The sequence below is a fragment of the Trachypithecus francoisi genome, unplaced genomic scaffold (genome assembly GCF_009764315.1).
Source record: "Trachypithecus francoisi isolate TF-2019V2 unplaced genomic scaffold, Tfra_2.0 Lachesis_group11, whole genome shotgun sequence".
NCBI lineage: Eukaryota > Metazoa > Chordata > Mammalia > Primates > Cercopithecidae > Trachypithecus > Trachypithecus francoisi.
This window is the reverse complement of record NW_022681456.1, coordinates 9,784,597-9,803,006: the sequence shown is the minus strand read 5'-3', so window position 1 is coordinate 9,803,006 and position 18,410 is coordinate 9,784,597. Positions and strand designations below refer to the sequence as shown.

The following is an 18,410-nucleotide window of genomic DNA, read 5'->3' as shown; positions in this document are numbered from 1 at the left end:
TGCCTGGCACATAATAAGCATCATAAATTTTAGCTGATGTAATTGTCATTGTGACTTATAATTTACTAGACTTGATGATTCTCAGGACGCTCTGAATCATCACTGCACCTGTCTTGTGTTGGAAGTCCCTATTACCAGCCCAGATCCCTGTCCCCTCCATGCTTGGGCACTGGTGGCAGATTGGAACGGTGGTGAGTAGAGCCCTTGGTTTAGATACAAGAGATCCAGTTCCAGCATTAGTTTTAAGTGTTTGTCAGCTGTGTGACATTGGTCAATTCCCCTCTCTGAAACTTGCCTGTCAAATAGAGATAATCTCTGCCCACTTGACTTGCCTCCTCCCCCAATGATTCAGGCATCAGTATTATAGCCTCACCTTGGAGGGGGCATGTGGCTGCTGGAACAGAACCTCTGCTTCCAATCCACTGCTGTGTAACTCGGGCAGGTACGTAGTCTCCTTGTGCATCAGTTTCCCTCCCTGTAACATGGAGACGGTAATAATACTTGTACGGGGCCAGGCGCGGTGGCTCATGCCTGTAATCCCAGGACTTTGGGAGGCTGAGGTGGGCGGATCATGAGGTCAGGAGATCGAGACCATCCTGGCTAATAAGGTGAAACCCCATCTCTACTAAAAATACAAAAAAAAAAAATTAGCTGGGCGTGGTGGCGGGTGCCTGTAGTCCCAGCTACTCAGGAGGCTGAGGCAGGAGAATGGCATGAACCCAGGAGGTGGAGCTTGAAGTGAGCTGAGATTGCGCCACTGCACTCCAGCCTGGGTGACAGAGCTAGACTGCATCTCAATAAATAAATAAATAAATAAATAAATAAATAAATAAAAGTAATACTTGTATGGGGTGATTGCGAGGATTTAATGAGTTAATACGAAAAAAAAAGCACTTGGAACAGTGCCTTGCACATAGACAATCTTCAGTAATCAGTATTAGCTATTATTAGAATTAAAAATTTGGCTAGCTTCTATTCAGTGTTTACAAGTGCTCAGGACTAATAGCTAATAAGTGCCTCCAGGTTCTGATATGTAGTTGCTATATTTATTTGTTCATTTTATTTTTTGTAGAGATAGGGTCTCATTATGTTGCCCAAGCTAGTCTCAAACTCCTGGCCTCAAGCGATTCTCATGTCTCACCCTCCCACAGGGCTGTGATTACAGGCATGCGTGAGCCACTGTGCCTGACCTATTTGTTCTTTTTCTTTTTTTTTTTTTTTTTTTTTGAGATGGAGTCTTGGTCTGTCTGTTGCCCAGGCTGGAGTGCAGAGGCGCAATCTCAGCTCACTGAAACCTCCACCTCCTGGGTTCAAGCAATTCTCCTGCCTCAGCCTCCTGAGTAGCTAGGATTACAGGTGTGCGCCACCACACTCAGCTAATTTTTGTACTTTTAGTAGAGATGAGGTTTCACCATGTTGGCCAGCCTTGTCTCCTGACCTCGTGATCTGCCCATCTCCCAAAGTGCTAGGATTACAGATGTGAGCCACTGCGCCCGGCCTTATTTGTTCATTATAAAAGATGACTGCTGGCAGGGCACGGTGGCTCACGCCTGTAATCCCACCACTTTGGGAGGGCGAGGCAGGCGGATCATGAGGTCAGGAGCTGATATCGTGCCACTGCACTCCAGCCTGGGCGACAGAGCGAGACTCCGTCTCAAATAAGTAAATAAAATAAAAGATTATTGCTACAGCAACTACTTCCTGTGCCTTCTGAGGCTTGGCTTGAAAATCTACTTCTTTTTTTTTTTTTTTTTTTTTTTTGAGATGGAGTCTCACTCTGTCGCCCAGGCTGGAGTGCAGTGGTGTGATCTCAGTTCACTGCAACCTCTGCCATCCAGGTTCAAGCAATTCTCCTGCCTTAGCCTCCTGAATAGCTAATTTTTGTATTTTTAGTAGAGACAGGGTTTCACCATCTTGGCAAGGCTGGTCTTGAATTCCTGACCTTGTGATCCACCCACCTCAGCCTCCCAAAGTGCTAGGATTACAAGCGTGAGCCACTGCACCCAGCAACAAACCTACTTCTAAGCCTGTTCCCCCTCCCCAGGCTAGGTTTGTAGTTGGAATCCTGCAGTGTGAGAACCGCCAGAGCTCAACTGACGTCACAACTCTGTTATCTGTGGTCAAGCTAGGCCCGTCTCTGGGAGAATCACCCCCCAGGACTTACTTTCCAGAATGCCCACCTGCCAGCATCGGATTTTACCAAGAGTTGCACTCCAGGCATTTCTCACCGTAACTTTTTTTAGTCTTTTTTTAGTACCAGAGCCACCCGTGCCATCTTAACCTGGCATTTCTTTCGGAGTGGGTTCTCCCACCCTATCTATCCCCACAGGGAGGCAGGGGAGCATTTATATATTTGGAGACAGGGTCTCACTCGGTCACTCAGGCTGGAGTGCAGTGGTGTGATCATAACTCACTGCAGCCTTAAACTCCCGGGCTCAATTCATCTTCTGGCCTCAGCCTCCCCAGTACCTGGGACTACAGGTGCTCACCACCATGCCTGGCTAATTTTTTATTTTTTTGTAAAGACAGGGTCTTACTATGTTGCCCAGGCTGGTCTTGAACTCCTGGGCTCAAGCAATTCTCTCACCTTGGCCTCCCAAAGTTCTGGAATAACGGGCTTGAACCACTATGCCTGGCCAGGGTTGCAGTGTTACACAGGGTTCTAGGGATCAGGAGCCCTGATCTAACGATGCTGTTGAAACAGTGTTATGGACTAGACTCTTAAACACTGCCAACTCTTCCTGGAAGGCAGAGTGGTTGAAGCCTGGGTCTGGACTTTGTATCTGGGCTGAAGTCCTGCTTCTACCACTTTCTAGCTGAGGATCTTGGATAAGTCTTTTCACCCATGATGCCTTAATCTCCTTGGGAGGACCCCAAGGACAAGGACAACAGTGATCCCCATCCCACAAAGGCATGTGAGACAGCGTCAGAAAGGTACTTAGAATGATGCAGGCAAAGTATACAGTAACTTATTAATATTAAATTATTAATATTAGACTTGCCAGTGACTCTGGACCCATAGAGCTTGGCAGCTCCCAGCCTGGGCCTTGGAATCAGGCCTGCATTTGCCTCCTGGGCAAGCTGCTTCCTAGCTCCACAGCCAGAGTTTCAGTTTCTTTTTTTTTTTTTTTTTTGGGACAGAGTCTTGCTCTGTCGCCCAGGCTGGAGTGCAGTGGCCAGATCTCAGCTCACTGCAAGCTCCGCCTCCCGGGTTTACGCCATTCTCCTGCCTCAGCCTCCCGAGTAGCTGGGACTACAGGCGCCGCCACCTCGTCCGGCTAGTTTTTGTATTTTTTAGTAGAGACGGGGTTTCACCGTGTTCACCAGGATGGTCTCGAACTCCTGACCTGGTGATCCGCCCGTCTCGGCCCCCCAAAGTGCTGGGATTACAGGCTTGAGCCACCGCGCCCGGCCCAGAGTTTCAGTTTCTAAACCTATAAACTGGCCGGGCACGGTGGCTCATGCCTGTAATCCCAGCATTTTAGGAGGCTGAGGCAGGCAGATCATGAGGTCAGGAGTTCGAGACCAGCCTGACCAATATGGTGAACCCCCATCTCTACTAAAAATACAAAAATCAACCCAGTGTGGTGGCACATGCCTGTAGTCCCAGCTACTTGGGAGGCTGAGGCAGGAGAATCACTTGAATCTGGGAGGCAGAGGTTGAAGTGAACCCAGATGGTGCCACTGCACTCCAGTCTGGGCAAGACTCTGTCCCCTGCCTCAAAAAAAAGCCAGGAACGGTGGCTCACGCCTGTAATCCCAGCACTTTGGGAGGCCGAGGTGGGCGGATCACGAGGTCAGGAGATCGAGACAATTGTGGCTAACACGGTGAAACCCCGTCTCTACTAAAAATACGAAAAAATTAGCCGGGTGTGGTGTCGGGCGCCTGTAGTCCCAGCTACTCGGGAGGCTGAGGCAGGAGAATGGCGTGAACCCGGGAGGTGGAGCTTGCAGTGAGCTGAGATCACGCCACTGCACTCCAGCCTGGGCAAGAGAGAGAGACTCCATCTCAAAAAAAAAAAAAAAAAATCTATAAACTGGTGCACCAGTACCAGTTCCCATCTACCCAGGTTATAAGGAACAAATGAGATAAGCCACAGAGCAGGTGAAACACACTGAGTAAGCCACTGTTCTTTACTAAGAGGACAGGCTCACAGAATGGGTGCGGTAGCCTCATTAGTTCCTTTGCAAAGTGCAGACACCGACTCTGTTCCATTGATTCCTAAATGCATTTTGTTCACATCTTAACACCTCTGAAATCAGGATGAGTCCTAAAATCAATAGCTTCTTAACATTTTAGTTTGCAGCAATCTTTCCCTTCATAGTGACACCAAATAATGATTTATTGCTTAGATTCAATGAATGCAATTGATTCATTATACAATGAAATGTATATATGTGACATATACACATATACATCACCGTGTATACCATCATAACTAAGAGACCACTCTAGATAAGCTATAGAAAGTATAAAAGTCATTTTACTTTAATACAAAATCACATAAAGAAAGGCATGTTGGCTAAATCAAATATTCACTAAATATCAGTGAAGTCACCACTGGAATATCAATAGCACATTTTCCTGCTTTCTTTTCTCCTTTCTGCTAAACATTGAAGACCAGGGTCATCCCTGGGAGCAGATGAATAGGACATGCATCTGCACGCTGGAGGCCCTGGGGGTTGACGGGGGAGCAGGAAGTGGGCCCCAACCCTCACACATCCCTTCTGTTTTTCTTGATTTCTGCTTCACTGGCCCAGGCCAAGTCTTCAAGGGTGTCTAGTTCCGCAGTCAGGGAGAAAGTGATGCCAAGAGAACCTTGTCTCCTCCCTCCTCAGTCTGCTTTGAAGGGGAAATGAACACACAGGCCCAGTGTGTCTGTGTGGCACAGAGAGGTGGCTTTGCCAGGCATCTTGGAAGGCTGTCATCTAGAATCAGAGCCATAGCTTTAGTTGTGGCCTTGGATCTAGGTATGTTTCCCCGATCGAAAAAAGAACCTGGTGTGGAGAGAGAGAGGGGTCAGGGTAAGCAGAAGGTACAAAGCAAGGGGTGCAGAACCCCTGTAAAATCTCTAAGTAGCTCTTGCAACTGTTGACTCAAAAATATGTCTAGGCCAGGTGTGGTTCACGCCTGTAATCCTATCACTTTGGGAGGCTGAGGCAAGAGGATGAGAATCACTTAATCCCAGGAGTCTGAGACATGCCTGGGCAGCATAGTGAGACCCCCCATCTCTAAAAAAAAAAAAAAAAACTAGCCGGGCATGGTGGCGTGCACCTGTAATCCCAGCTACTCAGGAGGCTAAGGCAGGAGAACTGCTTGAACCCGGGAGGCAGAGGTTGCAGTGAGCCGAGATTGCGCCACAGCACTCCAGCCTGGGCAACAGAGCAAGATCCTATCTCAAAAAAAAAAAAAAAAACCCGGGTGCGGTGGCTCACGCCTATAATCCCAGCACTTTGGGAGGTGGAGGCGGGTGGATCACAAGGTCAGGAGATCGAGACCATCCTGGCTCACACAGTGAAACCCCGTCTCTACTAAAAATACAAAAAATTAGCCGGGCGTGGTGGCGGGCACCTGTAGTCCTAGCTGCCTCAGGAGGCTGAGGCGGGAGAATGGCGTAAACCCGGGAGGCGGAGCTTGCAGTGAGCTGAGATTGCACCACTGCACTCCAGCCTGGGCGACAGAGTGAGACTTTGTCTCAAAAAAATAAAACAAAACAAAAAAAACCACTCATTCATTCATTCATTCATTCACTCATTCATTCTAGTAGCTCATTAAGTTTATCTGAACCTGAAAGGGTGGCCTCACGTTCATTAGCCACTAGCCACATGTCCTCAGGCTAGCTCATGCACAGAACACACACTTCACTTTTGCCCTATCAGGCTCAAACTCCACTTAGGTGTCCTAAGCTCCCGTAGAAGGACGCTGAAATAAACCAGTCGTTTATGCCTTCTGGAAGCCTGATTTGCAACAAGATAGCCAGTGAAAGTCCTAAATGAATACCTTCAGGTCTGACACGGGGTGGAGGTGCGCTTTCATTATCTTACCTCAGAAGACCCTTCCTTGTGGAAGAAACACTTCTATTAGGCTGGGTGCAGTGACTTATGCCCCTAATCCTAGCGCTTTGGGAGGCTGAGGCGGGCAGATTGCTTGAGCTCAGGAGTTCCAGACCAGCCTGAGAAACATGGAGAAACCCCATCTTTACCAAAAATACAAAAATTAGCTGGGCATGGTGGTGAACATCTGTGGTCCCAGCTACTTGGGAAGCTGAGGTGGGAGGATCACTTGAACCTGGGAGGCGGAGGTTGCAGTGAGCTGAGATCGAGCCACCACACGCCAGCCTGGGTGACAGAGTGAGACCCCATCTCAAAAAAAAAAAGGAAAGAGAAACACCCACCTTGGCCTTGCTTTGACCCTGTCTCCCAACCCTTCTCCACAAGGCAATCAGAGTGAGCTTTTTCTGTGTAAATACTGTCATGTTACTCTCCAGCTTAAAACCATCCAATGTCTCTTCCCAATGCACCTAGAATAAAATCCACAGTCAGCACCAGAATCCAGGTGGCCCTGGGTGACCCAGCCCCTCCCACCTCTCCAATCTTGCCTTCATTCTCTTCCCTGTTCCAGTCACCATGGTCTTCTGTTCTGAAAATTTCTTTTTTTTTTTTAAGACAGAGTTTCACTCTGGTTGCCAGGCTCAAGTGTAATGGCAAGATCTCGGCTCACCGCAACCTCCGCCTACCAGGGTTCAAGCAATTCTTCTGCCTCAGCCTCCTGAGTAGCTGGGATTACAGGCGTCTGCCACCACGCCTGGTTAATTTTGTATTTTTAGTTGAGACGGGGTTTCTCCATGTTGGCCAGGCTGGTCTCGAACTCCTGACCTCAGGTGATCCACCCGCCTTGGCCTCCCAAAGTGCTGGGATTACTTGATTTCTGAGAATCTGAATTCCACACAAGCACCTCACTCTTGGTATAAGAGGCAGCATCTGAAGAACTATGGGATCAACCCCGGTGCACAGACATGAGGGAAGCATTCAGAGGAAAGTGCATAGCATGTTCCAATGCTGGGACATGGGCTCATTCAAGAGGAGTGGTCCCAAGTGGGACAGGGAGAGATCCTCGGGCATTCCCCACAGCCAGGCTGAAACTGCCTGTTGCTCCTGTTCTATTCTGGTTAGCAAGACGACATTGACTTCCCTTTTTTTTTTTTTTTTTGAAATGGAGTCTTGCTCTATCGCCCAGGCTGGAGTGCGGGGGTGAGATCTCAGCTCACTGCAACCTCCTCCTCCCAGGTTCAAGTGATTATTCTACTTCAGCCTTCTGAGTAGCTGGAATTACTACAGAAATTACTACAGAGGCCACCGCCACACCTGGCTAATTTTGTATTTTTATTTATTTATTATTTATTTATTTATTTTATTTTTATCTATTTATTTATTTTTTTGAGACAGAGTCTGGCTCTGTCGCCCAGGCTGGAGTGCAGTGGTGCAATCTCGGCCCACTGCAACCTCTGCCTCCCAGGTTCAAGCAGTTCTCCTGCCTCAGCCTCCTGTGTAGCTGGGACTACAGGCATGTGCCACCACACCCAGCTAATTTTTGTATTTTTAGTAGAGATGGGGTTTCACCATGTTGGCCAGGATGGTCTCGATCTCTTGACCTGGTGATCCACCTGCCTTGGCTTCCCAAAGTGTTGGAATTACAGGTGTAAGCCACTGTGCCCGGCCGATTTTTATTTTTTTGAGACAGTCTTGTTTTGTTGCCTAGGCTGGAGTGCAGTGGTGCAATCTCAGTTCATTGCAACCTCTGCCTCCTGGGCTGAGGCAATTCTCCTGCCTCAGCCTCCCGAGTAGCTGGGATTACAGGCACCCGCCACCAGGCCCGGCTAATTTTTGTATTTTTAGTAGAGACGGGGCTTCACCACGTTGGCCAGGCTGGTCTCGAACTCCTGACCTCAGGTGATCCTCCCACCTCAGCCTCCCGAAGTGCTGGGTTTACAGGCATGAGCCACCGTGCCCGGCCGAGTTTGACTCTTGATTCCATTTCCCGGGCATCACCATGTGCAGCAGGAAACATTCTGGAAAGGGGTTTTTCCTGCCGTAGATTCTATGTAGCCCAAGATTAAGGGCGAATGAACTTAGGAGGTAAATAGATGCAGCTTCAGGTCTGAGTTTCACCACCACCAACCCGCTGTGTAACCTTTGCAAGTCACTGATCTTCTCTGACTCTCAGTTTGCCCATCTGTAAAACGGACCTCCTGACTAGATGTTGACTCAGCTCAGTGTATGGCACATAGCAAATGCTCACTAAGTGGGAGCTATGGTGAATCTTTTTTCTTTTTTTTTGAGACAGGGTCTCACTGTCACTCTGTCACTCAGACTGGAGTGCAGTGGCACCATCTCTGCTCACCTCAACCTCCACCTCCCAAGCTCAAGTGATTCTCCTGCTTCAGCCTCCTGAGTAGCTGGGATTACAGGCGCATGCCACTACCACCCCGCTAATTTCTGTATTTTTTAGTAGAGTCAGGGTTTCACCATGGTGGCCAGGCTGGTCTCAAACTCCTGACCTTAAATGATCCAGCCACCTCGGCCTTCTCAAGTGCTGGGATTACAGGTGTAAGCCACTGCACCTGGCTCAGCTATGGTGAATCTTAAGGTACAGGGAATTATCTTTTCCTTTCCTCAGTCCTGCTTTATCTCCTCAAATTAAACCAACAGCCTCTGAGTAATACTGGGAAGAAAACTGCTATTTCCTTGCCCACCATACTGAGCTCACATGAACCACTGCCCCCAGAGGAAGAACCATGACTCTGCTCTCCGGAAGCTACATGCCTGGCTGCCTCTTCCTTTGCTTCTTTCCGGAGCTGCTGCTGCTGCTGCTGCTGCTGCTGGGCCAGAGGTGTTCTCCTCTGTGCTCCTGCCCTTTGCCCTCTGCCCCCTGCTCCCTCCCAAGATCCTCAAGGTCCTGTCCCTGAGAAAGAAGGCCTGGGATATTCCTTTTTTTTTTTTCGAGTCTCGCTCTGTCACCCAGGCTGGAGTGCAGTGGCATGATCTTGGTTCACTGCAACCTTTACCTCTCGGGCTCGAGCGATTCTCCTGCCTCAGCCTCCTGATTAGCTGGTATTACAGGCATCTGCCACCATGCCCGGCTAATTTTTGGATTTTTAGTAGAGATGAGGTTTTGCCATGTTGGCCAGGCTGGTCTCAAACTCCTGACCTCAGGTGATCTGCCCGCCTCAGCCTCCCAAAGTGCTTTGATTACAGGAGTGAGCCACAACGCCCGGTCATCGTTATTCTCATTTTTGTTTTCTTTCTTTTCTTTTTTGTTTCTTTTTTTTCTTTCCTTTCTTTTCTCTCTCTCTCTCTTTCTTTTTCTTTCTTTTTCTGTCTCTCTCTCTCTCTTTCTTTCCTTCCTTCCTTTTTTTTTTCTTTTTCTTTTTGTTTTTTCTTTGAGATAGGGGCACGCTCTGCTACCCAGGCTGGAGTGCAGTGGTGTGATAATAGCGATAATACCTTACTGTAGCCTCGAACTCCTGGGCTTAGGTAATCCTCCAGTCTCATCCTCCTGAGTGGCTGGGACCACAGGTGCAGGACATCACACCCAGCTAACTTCACTTGATCTCAGCCAAAAGTCTGACAAATGATACCAGCTAATTAAAAAAAAAAAAAAATTGGCTAGGCTCAGTGGCTCAAGCCTGTAATCCCAGCACTTTGGGAGGCTGAGGCAGGTTGGTCACGAGGAGTTCGAGACCAGCTGGACTAACATGGTGAAACCCCATCTCTACTAAAAATACAAAAATTAGCCAGGCATGGTGGTGCATGCCTGTAATCCTAGCTACTCAGTAGGCTGAGGCAGGAGAATTGCTTGAACCCGGGAGGTGGAGGTTGCAGTGAGCTGAGATTGTGCCGCTGCACTCCAGCCTGGGCGACAGGGCAAGACTTTGTCTCAAAAAAAAAAAATTTTTTTTGGTTGACATGGGGTCTCACTTTGTTGTCCAGGCTAGTCTCAAACTCCTGGCTTCAAGTGATCCTCTTGCCTCAGCCTCCTGTAATCTCTGTTGAGATTACAGGTGTGAGCCATGTACCCAGCCTGGTCAAACATCACAGAGAGGCCGGGCGCGGTGGCTCAAGCCTGTAATCCCAGCACTTTGGGAGGCCGAAACGGGCGGATCACGAGGTCAGGAGATCGAGACCATCCTGGCTAACACGGTGAAACCCCGTCTCTACTAAAAAATACAAAAAACTAGCCGGGCGAGGTGGCGGGCACCTGTAGTCCCAGCTACTCGGGAGGCTGAGGCAGGAGAATGGCGTAAACCCGGGAGGTGGAGCTTGCAGTGAGCTGAGATCCGGCCACTGCACTCCAGCCTGGGCAATAGAGTGAGACTCCGTCTCAAAAAAAAAAAAAAAAAAAAAAAGAAAAAAACATCACAGGGAGGCAGTAGAGTGTAGAAGCCAGATTTCCTTGGGTTCCTGACTTCACTATTTACCATCTGTGCGACCTTGGGCAAATTACCTTACCTCTCAGTAGCTATTTCTCCACCTGTAAAATAGTATCTACCTTGTAGGGTCACTGTGATGATTCGATGAATATATGCCAAGTGCCTAGGCTACTGCCTGGCAGATATCATTATAATACACTGGCATTGAGTTTTCCCATGAGCTGCAGCACCACAGCCGGGCGAGTGGAGGCAGCTGCCCACCTGCCCTGGGCAGCTGGCCAGCCTCTTCTTGCCCCCAACTACTTCCTTGAGTTATTATTTAGCGCGACCGGGGGGCAGCAAGGTGACACTTACAGCTTTTTTATGATTGTCTTCTCCTCCTTGTTCCTGCCAGCATTGTTGGCCCTAGTAACCACAGCATCTTTTTCTCTTCTTCCTCCTGGGCCTTCTCTTGGTGGAATCAGGCCACTGGAAAATGGGGCAAAAAATAAATGGATTATTTTTTATTACAGACCTTTTTTTTTTGAGTTGGAGTCTTGCTCTGTTGCCCAGGCTGGAAGGCAGTGGCGCCATCTCAGCTCACTGCAACCTCCGCCTCCCGGGTTCAAGCAATTCTCCTGCTTCAGCCTCCTGAGTAGCTAGGACTACAGGGGCCCGCCACCATGCCCAGCTAAGTTTTGTATTTTTAGTAGAGATGGGCTTCACCATGTTGTCCAGGCTGGTCTCAAACTCTTGACCTCAAGTGATCCATCTGTCTCAACCACCCAAAGTGCTGGGATTACAGGCATGAACCATTGAGCCTGGCTTTTATTACAGACCTCTTATCTTTGCAGCTCTGAAAATAAAGGGTCTTAATGATGATGATGATTATAGTAATATTATGGTTGAAAGAACTAGAGTCAGAGAAATTCTGTTTATTTTATTTTATTTTATTTTTTTTGAGACGGAGTCTCGCTGTGTCGCCCAGGCTGGAGTGCAGTGGCCGGATCTCAGCTCACTGCAAGCTCCGCCTCCTGGGTTCACGCCATTCTCCTGCCTCAGCCTCCCGAGTAGCTGGGACTACAGGCGCCCGCCACCATGTCTGGCTAATTTTTTTGTATTTTTAGTAGAGACGAGGTTTCACCATGTTAGCCAGGATGGTCTTGATCTCCTGACCTCGTGATCCACCCGCCTCAGCCTCCCAAAGTGCTGGGATTACAGGGTTGAGCCACCACGCCTGGCCAAAATTCTGTTTAAAATTAGAATCTTCCCTCTACCTTTCCAATGTGATGCCTCTTATTTCTTTCTCTTACCTAATTGCATTGGCTACTGCTTCAAGCTTCTCGGTTTTCTAGGAACATGATTGTGTATAAATTCTCTAACTTAAGCCTTGGTTTCCTAACCTATAAAATGAGTCTAATAATAGTACCTACCTCAAAGGATTGAGAGATTATGTAAGATAATACATAGTGATTAACATTCAACAAATATTTATTAAGCTACCTACTGTGGTTAATACATATTTTGTCTCTGAACTGTTTTTTCTCTGAACAAAATAGACAAAATATCTTCTCTCAAGTAATCTATATTCCAGTGGGAGAAGGAAACAGTCAATAAAGAAATAAGTAAAATAAAAGTACAAATTGTAAGACAGATGGTGTTAAGAGTTAGATTTTTTTTTTTTTTTTTGAGACAGTTTCACTCTTGTTGCCCAGGCTGGAGTGCAGTGGCATGATCTCGACTCACCATAACCTCCTCCTCCTGGGTTCAAATGATTCTCCTGCCTCAGCCTCCCAAGTAGCTGGGATTACAGGTGTGCATCACCATGCCTGCCTAATTTTTTATTTTTAGTAGAGATGGGGTTTCTTCATGTTGGTCAGGCTGGTCTCAAACTCCCAACCTCAGGTGATCCACCCACCTTGGCCTCCCAAAGTGCTGGGATTACAGGTATGAGCCACTGCGCCCACTCATTACTTAATATTATCAATAATTAAAAAAAATTTTTTGAGACAGGGTCTTGATCCATCACCCAGGCTCGTCTTAAACTCCTGGGCTCAAGTGTTCCTCCTACCTCAGACTCCCAAAGTGTTGGGATTACAGGCATGAGCCACCGCACCCAGCCTAAATTTTTGTAATTATAAAATATTATATTATTTATATTCTAATTTTATTTTATTTTTGAGACAGAGTCTCACTCTATCGCCCAAGCTGGAGTGCAGTGGCAAAATCTCTGCTCACTGCAACCCCCACCTCCTGGGTTCAAGTGATTCTTGTGCCTCAGCCTTTTGAGTAACTGGGGTTATAGGTGTGCGCCACCACACCCAGCTAACTTTTGTATTTTTAGTATTGACAAAGTTTTGCCATGTTGGCCAGGCTGGTGTTGATTGAACTCCTGACCTTAGGTGATCCACCCTCTTTGGCCCCCCAAAGTGTTGGGATTACAAGTGTGAGCCGCCCACCCAGCTGATATTTTATTATAGATACTTATTATAATAATGGTTTAACAAGAAGCATCATCTAACATTTCCATTTTTCCATGATCTATTATTACATAAATTAAACCTGGTGACTAAAAACAACGGTGACATAATCTCCAATGATGACTCTTTCTTATAATTGGCTTTTTTTTTTTTTTTTTTTAGATCAGGTCTTACTGTGTTGCCCAGGCTGGAGTGCAGCTGGTCACAGGTGCAATCATTGTCCACTGAAGCCGCACATTCCTGGTCTCGTGGGATCCTCCTGCCTCAGCCTCCCAAGTAGCTGAGACTATATGCACTGAGACTATAGGTGCACGCTGCTGTGCCTGGCTTCCTATGGTTGGCTCTGTGGTCCTGCTAGCCTGAACTTCTCACTTGGCTGTGTTCAGTGGGGCATCGGCAGAGGGCTGTGCACAGCTGGGGCTGTCCACAGGTGCGCCCTGGTTCTCCTTCCCATGACCTCTCCATGGGACTCCACCTTGAGCTTCCTCACAGAATGGTGGTCTCAAGGCAGGATTCTAAGAGCACAGAAACAGAAGCAAGACCTCTTACCACCTTAACCCCAGAAGCCTAACAGCGCCACTTCCCCTTCCACTTCCCGCAGTCCAAGCAAGTCACAGAGCCAGCCTACATGCAAAGAGAGGGAACACAAAATCCACCTCTTGAGGAAAGGAGTGGCAAAGTCTCACTGCAAAGTACGCAGGGTGGGAAACACTGCTGCGGCTCTCTTTGGAAGCAACTTACCATATTTCCCTGGAATTACAATTTTTTTTTTTTGTGATAGAGTCTCACTCTGTCGCCCAGGCTGGAGTGCAGTGACACATCTTGGCTCAAGGCAACCTAAGCCTCCTGGGTACAAGCAGTTCTCCTGCCTCTGTAGCTGGGACTACAGGCGTGTGCCACCATGCCTGGCTAATAATTTTTGTATTTTTAGTAAAGACGGAGTTTCACCATGTTGCCCAGGCTGATGACGAACTCCTGACCTCAGGCAATGTGCCCACCTCGGCCTCCCAAAGTGCTGGGATTACAGGTGTGAGCCACCTTGCCCAGCTGTAATCACGATTTATTACCAGTATATTATCTGTATGAGTTTGTACCTTCGAATGGATGCAGTTGCCATGAGAACATCTCAGTTGGCATGCTGGCTTCTCTAGAATATCTAACACTAGAGACAAAGCTGAATCCTGCCTCTCTTGGCCTGTGCCAGATGGAAAGTGTACGTCTCTTGTTCTCTGAGAATTCAAAACTAGAAAGTGTGTGGTTTTGCCCACTAACAAGCTGCTCATGACACCAGCAGCTTGGCAGTTTCTCTTTTTAACTACCTGTGCCTGGCCGGGCGCGGTGGCTCAAGCCTGTAATCCCAGCACTTTGGGAGGCCGAGACGGGCGGATCACGAGGTCAGGAGATCGAGACCATCCTGGCTAACACGGTGAAACCCCGTCTCTACTAAAAAAATACAAAAAACTAGCCGGGCGAGGTGGCGGGCGCCTGTAGTCCCAGCTACTCGGGAGGCTGAGGCAGGAGAATGGCGTAAACCCGGGAGGCGGAGCTTGCAGTGAGCTGAGATCCGGCCACTGCACTCCAGTCCGAGCGACAGAGCGAGACTCCGCCTCAAAAAACAAACAAACAAACAAACAAACAAAAAAAAAAAACTACCTGTGCCTGAACTACTTATTAAATGAGACGAAGGTCTTTCCATGAACACGGTCCCAGCCTTAGCAAAAGAGAGACAATAAATTTGGCTTCTTACAATGCTTCTGCTGTATCTCTGCTCTCTTAAAGGTGCTACATTTAAAGAATTTAAAGAATCATATCACTTGGGCTTTGTTTCATTTTTGATCAGGGTACATCCTTAATTCCAAGCTGTCATGATCTAAATGCGGCATGCTAATTAAAAGCACAGGCTCTGATGTCACACTGTCTGAGGTCACATCACCGCTGTTGCCACCACCGTTTAAGCAGGTGCCCACCTCTCTGGTCCTCAGCTCACCATAGTGATAACATCACCTCTACTCACAGTCTTGCTGTGAGAACTAATTGAAATGATGTTTGGGATACATTTAGCAGAGTGCCTGGCACATGGTGAGTATCAATAAATACTAGCTAACGTGACATTTGTATTTCTCTGGTTTTTCCTTCCTCTACCTATAAGAAAACATGCTTTGTTTAACTCGGTGTTTCCCAGAATTATTTGACAATAGCCGGGCGCGGTGGCTCAAGCCTGTAATCCCAGCACTTTGGGAGGCCGAGACGGGCGGATCACAAGGTCAGGAGATCGAGACCATCCTGGCTAACACGGTGAAACCCCGTCTCTACTAAAAAATACAAAAAACTAGCCGGGCGAGGTGGCGGGCGCCTGTAGTCCCAGCTACTCGGGAGGCTGAGGCAGGAGAATGGCGTGAACCCGGGAGACGGAGCTTGCAGTGAGCTGAGATCCGGCCACTGCACTCCAGCCCGGGCAACACAGCAAGACTCCGTCTCAAAAAAAAAAAAAAAAAAAAAAGACAATAGACCCTCCTTTTCAAAAAATACCTATGTAAAGGAAACCATTTTGGGAATAACACAAATGGAAACAGCTACGAGTCCCAACGTGATTATGGCAACAGCTTTTTTACAGCCTCTCTTGCTTGTCCCACAATCTATTCTGTCTGTGGTACCACTGCAGTCTTTTTTAACTTTCCTTATTATTCTTTTTTAAATTTCTCTTTAGAGACAGGGTCTTGCTGTGTTGCCCAGGCTGGCCTCCAACCCTCGGGCTCAAGTGATTCTCCCGCTTCAGGCTCCCTAAGAGCTGGGATGTAACACTGCACTAGGCGTTTTTGTTTTTGTTTTTGTTTCGTTTTGTTTTTGAGACAGAGTTTTTGCTCTTTCGCCCAGGCTGCAGTGCAGTGGCGCAATCTCGGCTCACTGCAACCTCCACCTTCTGGTTTCAAGTGATTCTCCTGCCTCAGCTTCCCGAGTAGTTGGGATTACAGGTGTCCGCCACCATGCCTGGCTAAGTTTTGTATTTTTTAGTAGAGATGGGGTTTCACCATGTTGGCCAGGCTGGTCTCGAACTCCTGACCTTGTGATCTACCTGCCTCGGCCTCCAAAGTGCTGGGATTACAAGGGTGAGCCACCGCGCCCAACTGTGTTTTTTTTTTTTTTTTTTTTGAGACAGAGTCTTGCTCTGTCACCTAGGTTGGAGTGCAGAGGCACAATCTTGGCTCATTGCAACTTCTGCCTCCCAGGTTCAAGTGATTCTCCTGCCTCCCTCTACCGAGTAGCTGGGACTACAGGCATGTGCCACCACGCCCAGCTGATTTTTGTATTTTTAATGGAAACTGGCCTCTTGTCATTCTCTTGATCAAAACCTTCTAATGGCGAGGTGCGGTGGTTCACACCTGTAATCCCAGCACTTTGGGGAGGCTGAGGCAGGTAGATCACTTGAGTCCAAGAGTTTGACACTAGCCTGGGCAACATGGTGAGACCCTGTCTCTATAAAAAATACAAAAATTAGCCGGGCATGGTGGCATGCACCTGTGGTCCCAGCTACATGGGTGGCTGAGGTGGGAGGATCACCTGAGTTTGGGGAGGTCAAGACGACGGTGAGCCGTGATCATGTCACTGTGCTACTGTGCTCCACCCTCAGTGACAGAGTGAGACTCAAAACAAAGAAACACTTTCCAGTGGTCACCTGAAATCCCATCACTTTGGGAGGCCACGGTGCGAGGATCACTTGAGCTCAAGAGATCGAGACCAGCCTGAGCAACATAGCAAGACTTGTCTCTGAAAAAAAAAAAAAAAGGTTAATTAGCTGGGCATTGTGGCACATGCCTGTGTTCCCAGCTACTCGGGATGCCAAGGTGAGAGGATTGGTTGAACCCAGCAGGTCGAGGTTGCAGTGAGCTGTTATTGCACCCCTGCATTCCAGCCTGGGCAACAGAGCAAGATTCTGTCTCAACAAAACAAAACAAACCAAAACCTTGCAATGACTTCTCATTACACTCACAATAAAGTGAAAGCTCAGCCAGGAGGGATGGCTCATGCCTGTAATCCCAGCACTTTGGGAGACTAAGACAGGTGAATCACTTGAGGCCAGGAGTTCAAGACCAGTCTGGCCAACATGGTGAAACCCCATCTCTACTAAAAATACAAAAAATTAGCCGTGCGTGGTGGTGGGTGTCTGTAGTCTCAGCTACTCCGGAGGCTGAGGCAGGAGAATCGCTTGAACTCGGGAGACGGAGGTTGCAGTGAGCCGACATCGTACCACTGCACTCCAGCCTAGGCGACAGAGCAAGACTCTGTCTCAAAAAAAAAAGATAATAATAATAATAAAATAAATTAATTAATAAAGTGAAAGCTCCTTCCTGCAGCCAAAAAGGCGTACGCTCCTAGTTTCTTTCCAACCATCTTCCCCCTGGCTTTCCTGGTTTCGCCTTCTTGGGCCCGTTTAGTGTAAATTAGCCAAGCTGGTTCCCACCGCAGGGTCTCTGCACTTCCCGCTCCATTTTTGCGCCATCAAATCTTGACAGGGTTGCCTCCTTTTCATCTTTCCTGAGAGAGGTCTGTCCTGACCACCCCTCTAAGACAGGCCCTGCCCCTCCCACGTCCCTGCTGGCCACATAGTCTTGTGCCTCCTTCAGAGTACCTGCCACCATCCCCACGTGTTTATTTTGGGTTTCCTTGTTGATTGCTTGTCTCTGGCACTGGACTAGCAAGGATTTCCACTCACTTCGTTTTGTTCACTGCAGTGCCCCTGGGCCCGGCACAGTGTCTGACACATATTAGATCTTCAATGAATTGGTTGAATGAACATATAACAACAAATCCGGGCTGGGCGCGGTGGCTTCCGCCTGTAATGCCAGCACTTGGGGAGGCCGAGGCGGGCAGATCATGAGGTCAGGAAATCGAGACCATGGTGAAACCCCGTCTCTACTAAAAATACAAAAAAATTAGCCGGGTACGGTGGTGGGCGCCTGTAGTCACAGCTACTCGGGAGGCTGAGGCAGGAGAATCACTTGAACCTGGGAGGCAGAAGTTGCAGTGAGCCAAGATCGCACCACTGCACTCCAGCCTGGGGGACAGAGTGAGACTCCATCTCAAAAAAACACAAAAAACAAAACCCAAAAAACAAATACGTAACCTAGCAAGGAATTCTGGGCCAGGTCTGGGTGCAGGACCCTCCAGGCGGTAGAGCCCACCTCTTGTAGCACTGCAGCTCTTCCTGCACCACCAGCAGCTGCGACTTGAGTTTGTTGCGTTCCTGCAGCACATCCCTTAGCTCCTGCAGAGTGAAGCGGGGTCGGTTGGGATCTGTCAAGTCAACCACCATTTTATTTGGGCTCAGGTTCACCTGGAAGAAAAGATGCAACCTTTGCAAGCAACTCTATATAATTAAATTATTATTATTAATATATATATATGTTTTAGATGGAGTCTCTGTTGCCCAGGCTGGAGTGCAATGGCACAATCTTGGCTCCCTGAAACTTCTGCCTCCCAGGTTCAAGCGATTCTCCTGCCTGAGTCGCTGGGATTATAGGCG

General features: G+C 48.2%; 1 protein-coding gene and 1 long non-coding RNA gene across 4 annotated transcripts in view; both read right to left on the bottom strand.

Annotated features, from left to right (window-relative positions):
• The window catches only part of RILPL2 (Rab interacting lysosomal protein like 2), a 28,360-nt gene that overhangs the window by 2,375 nt on the left and 7,575 nt on the right, over positions 1 to 18,410 (bottom strand). The window contains exons 2-4 of one of the 3 annotated variants that reach the window (XR_004439506.1): positions 18,070 to 18,221; positions 10,785 to 10,898; positions 374 to 475 (exon numbers count right to left, since the gene is read on the bottom strand). Coding sequence is in view for 2 of the 3 variants with exons in the window: in XM_033220189.1 (XP_033076080.1) it covers positions 6,473 to 6,521; positions 10,785 to 10,898; positions 18,070 to 18,221 (315 nt within the window). In the remaining variant the exon portion in view is untranslated. Of the gene's footprint in view, positions 1 to 373; positions 476 to 4,457; positions 4,999 to 6,422; positions 6,522 to 10,784; positions 10,899 to 18,069; positions 18,222 to 18,410 lie in introns of those variants that run through there. The other 2 variants (XM_033220190.1, XM_033220189.1) reach the window with 2 other exon arrangements.
• On the bottom strand, positions 13,653 to 15,081 carry LOC117089220. The gene is made up of 2 exons (XR_004439507.1): positions 14,543 to 15,081; positions 13,653 to 14,208 (listed from the first exon to the last, which is right to left on the bottom strand). It is a non-coding gene; the product is annotated as an uncharacterized LOC117089220 (long non-coding RNA).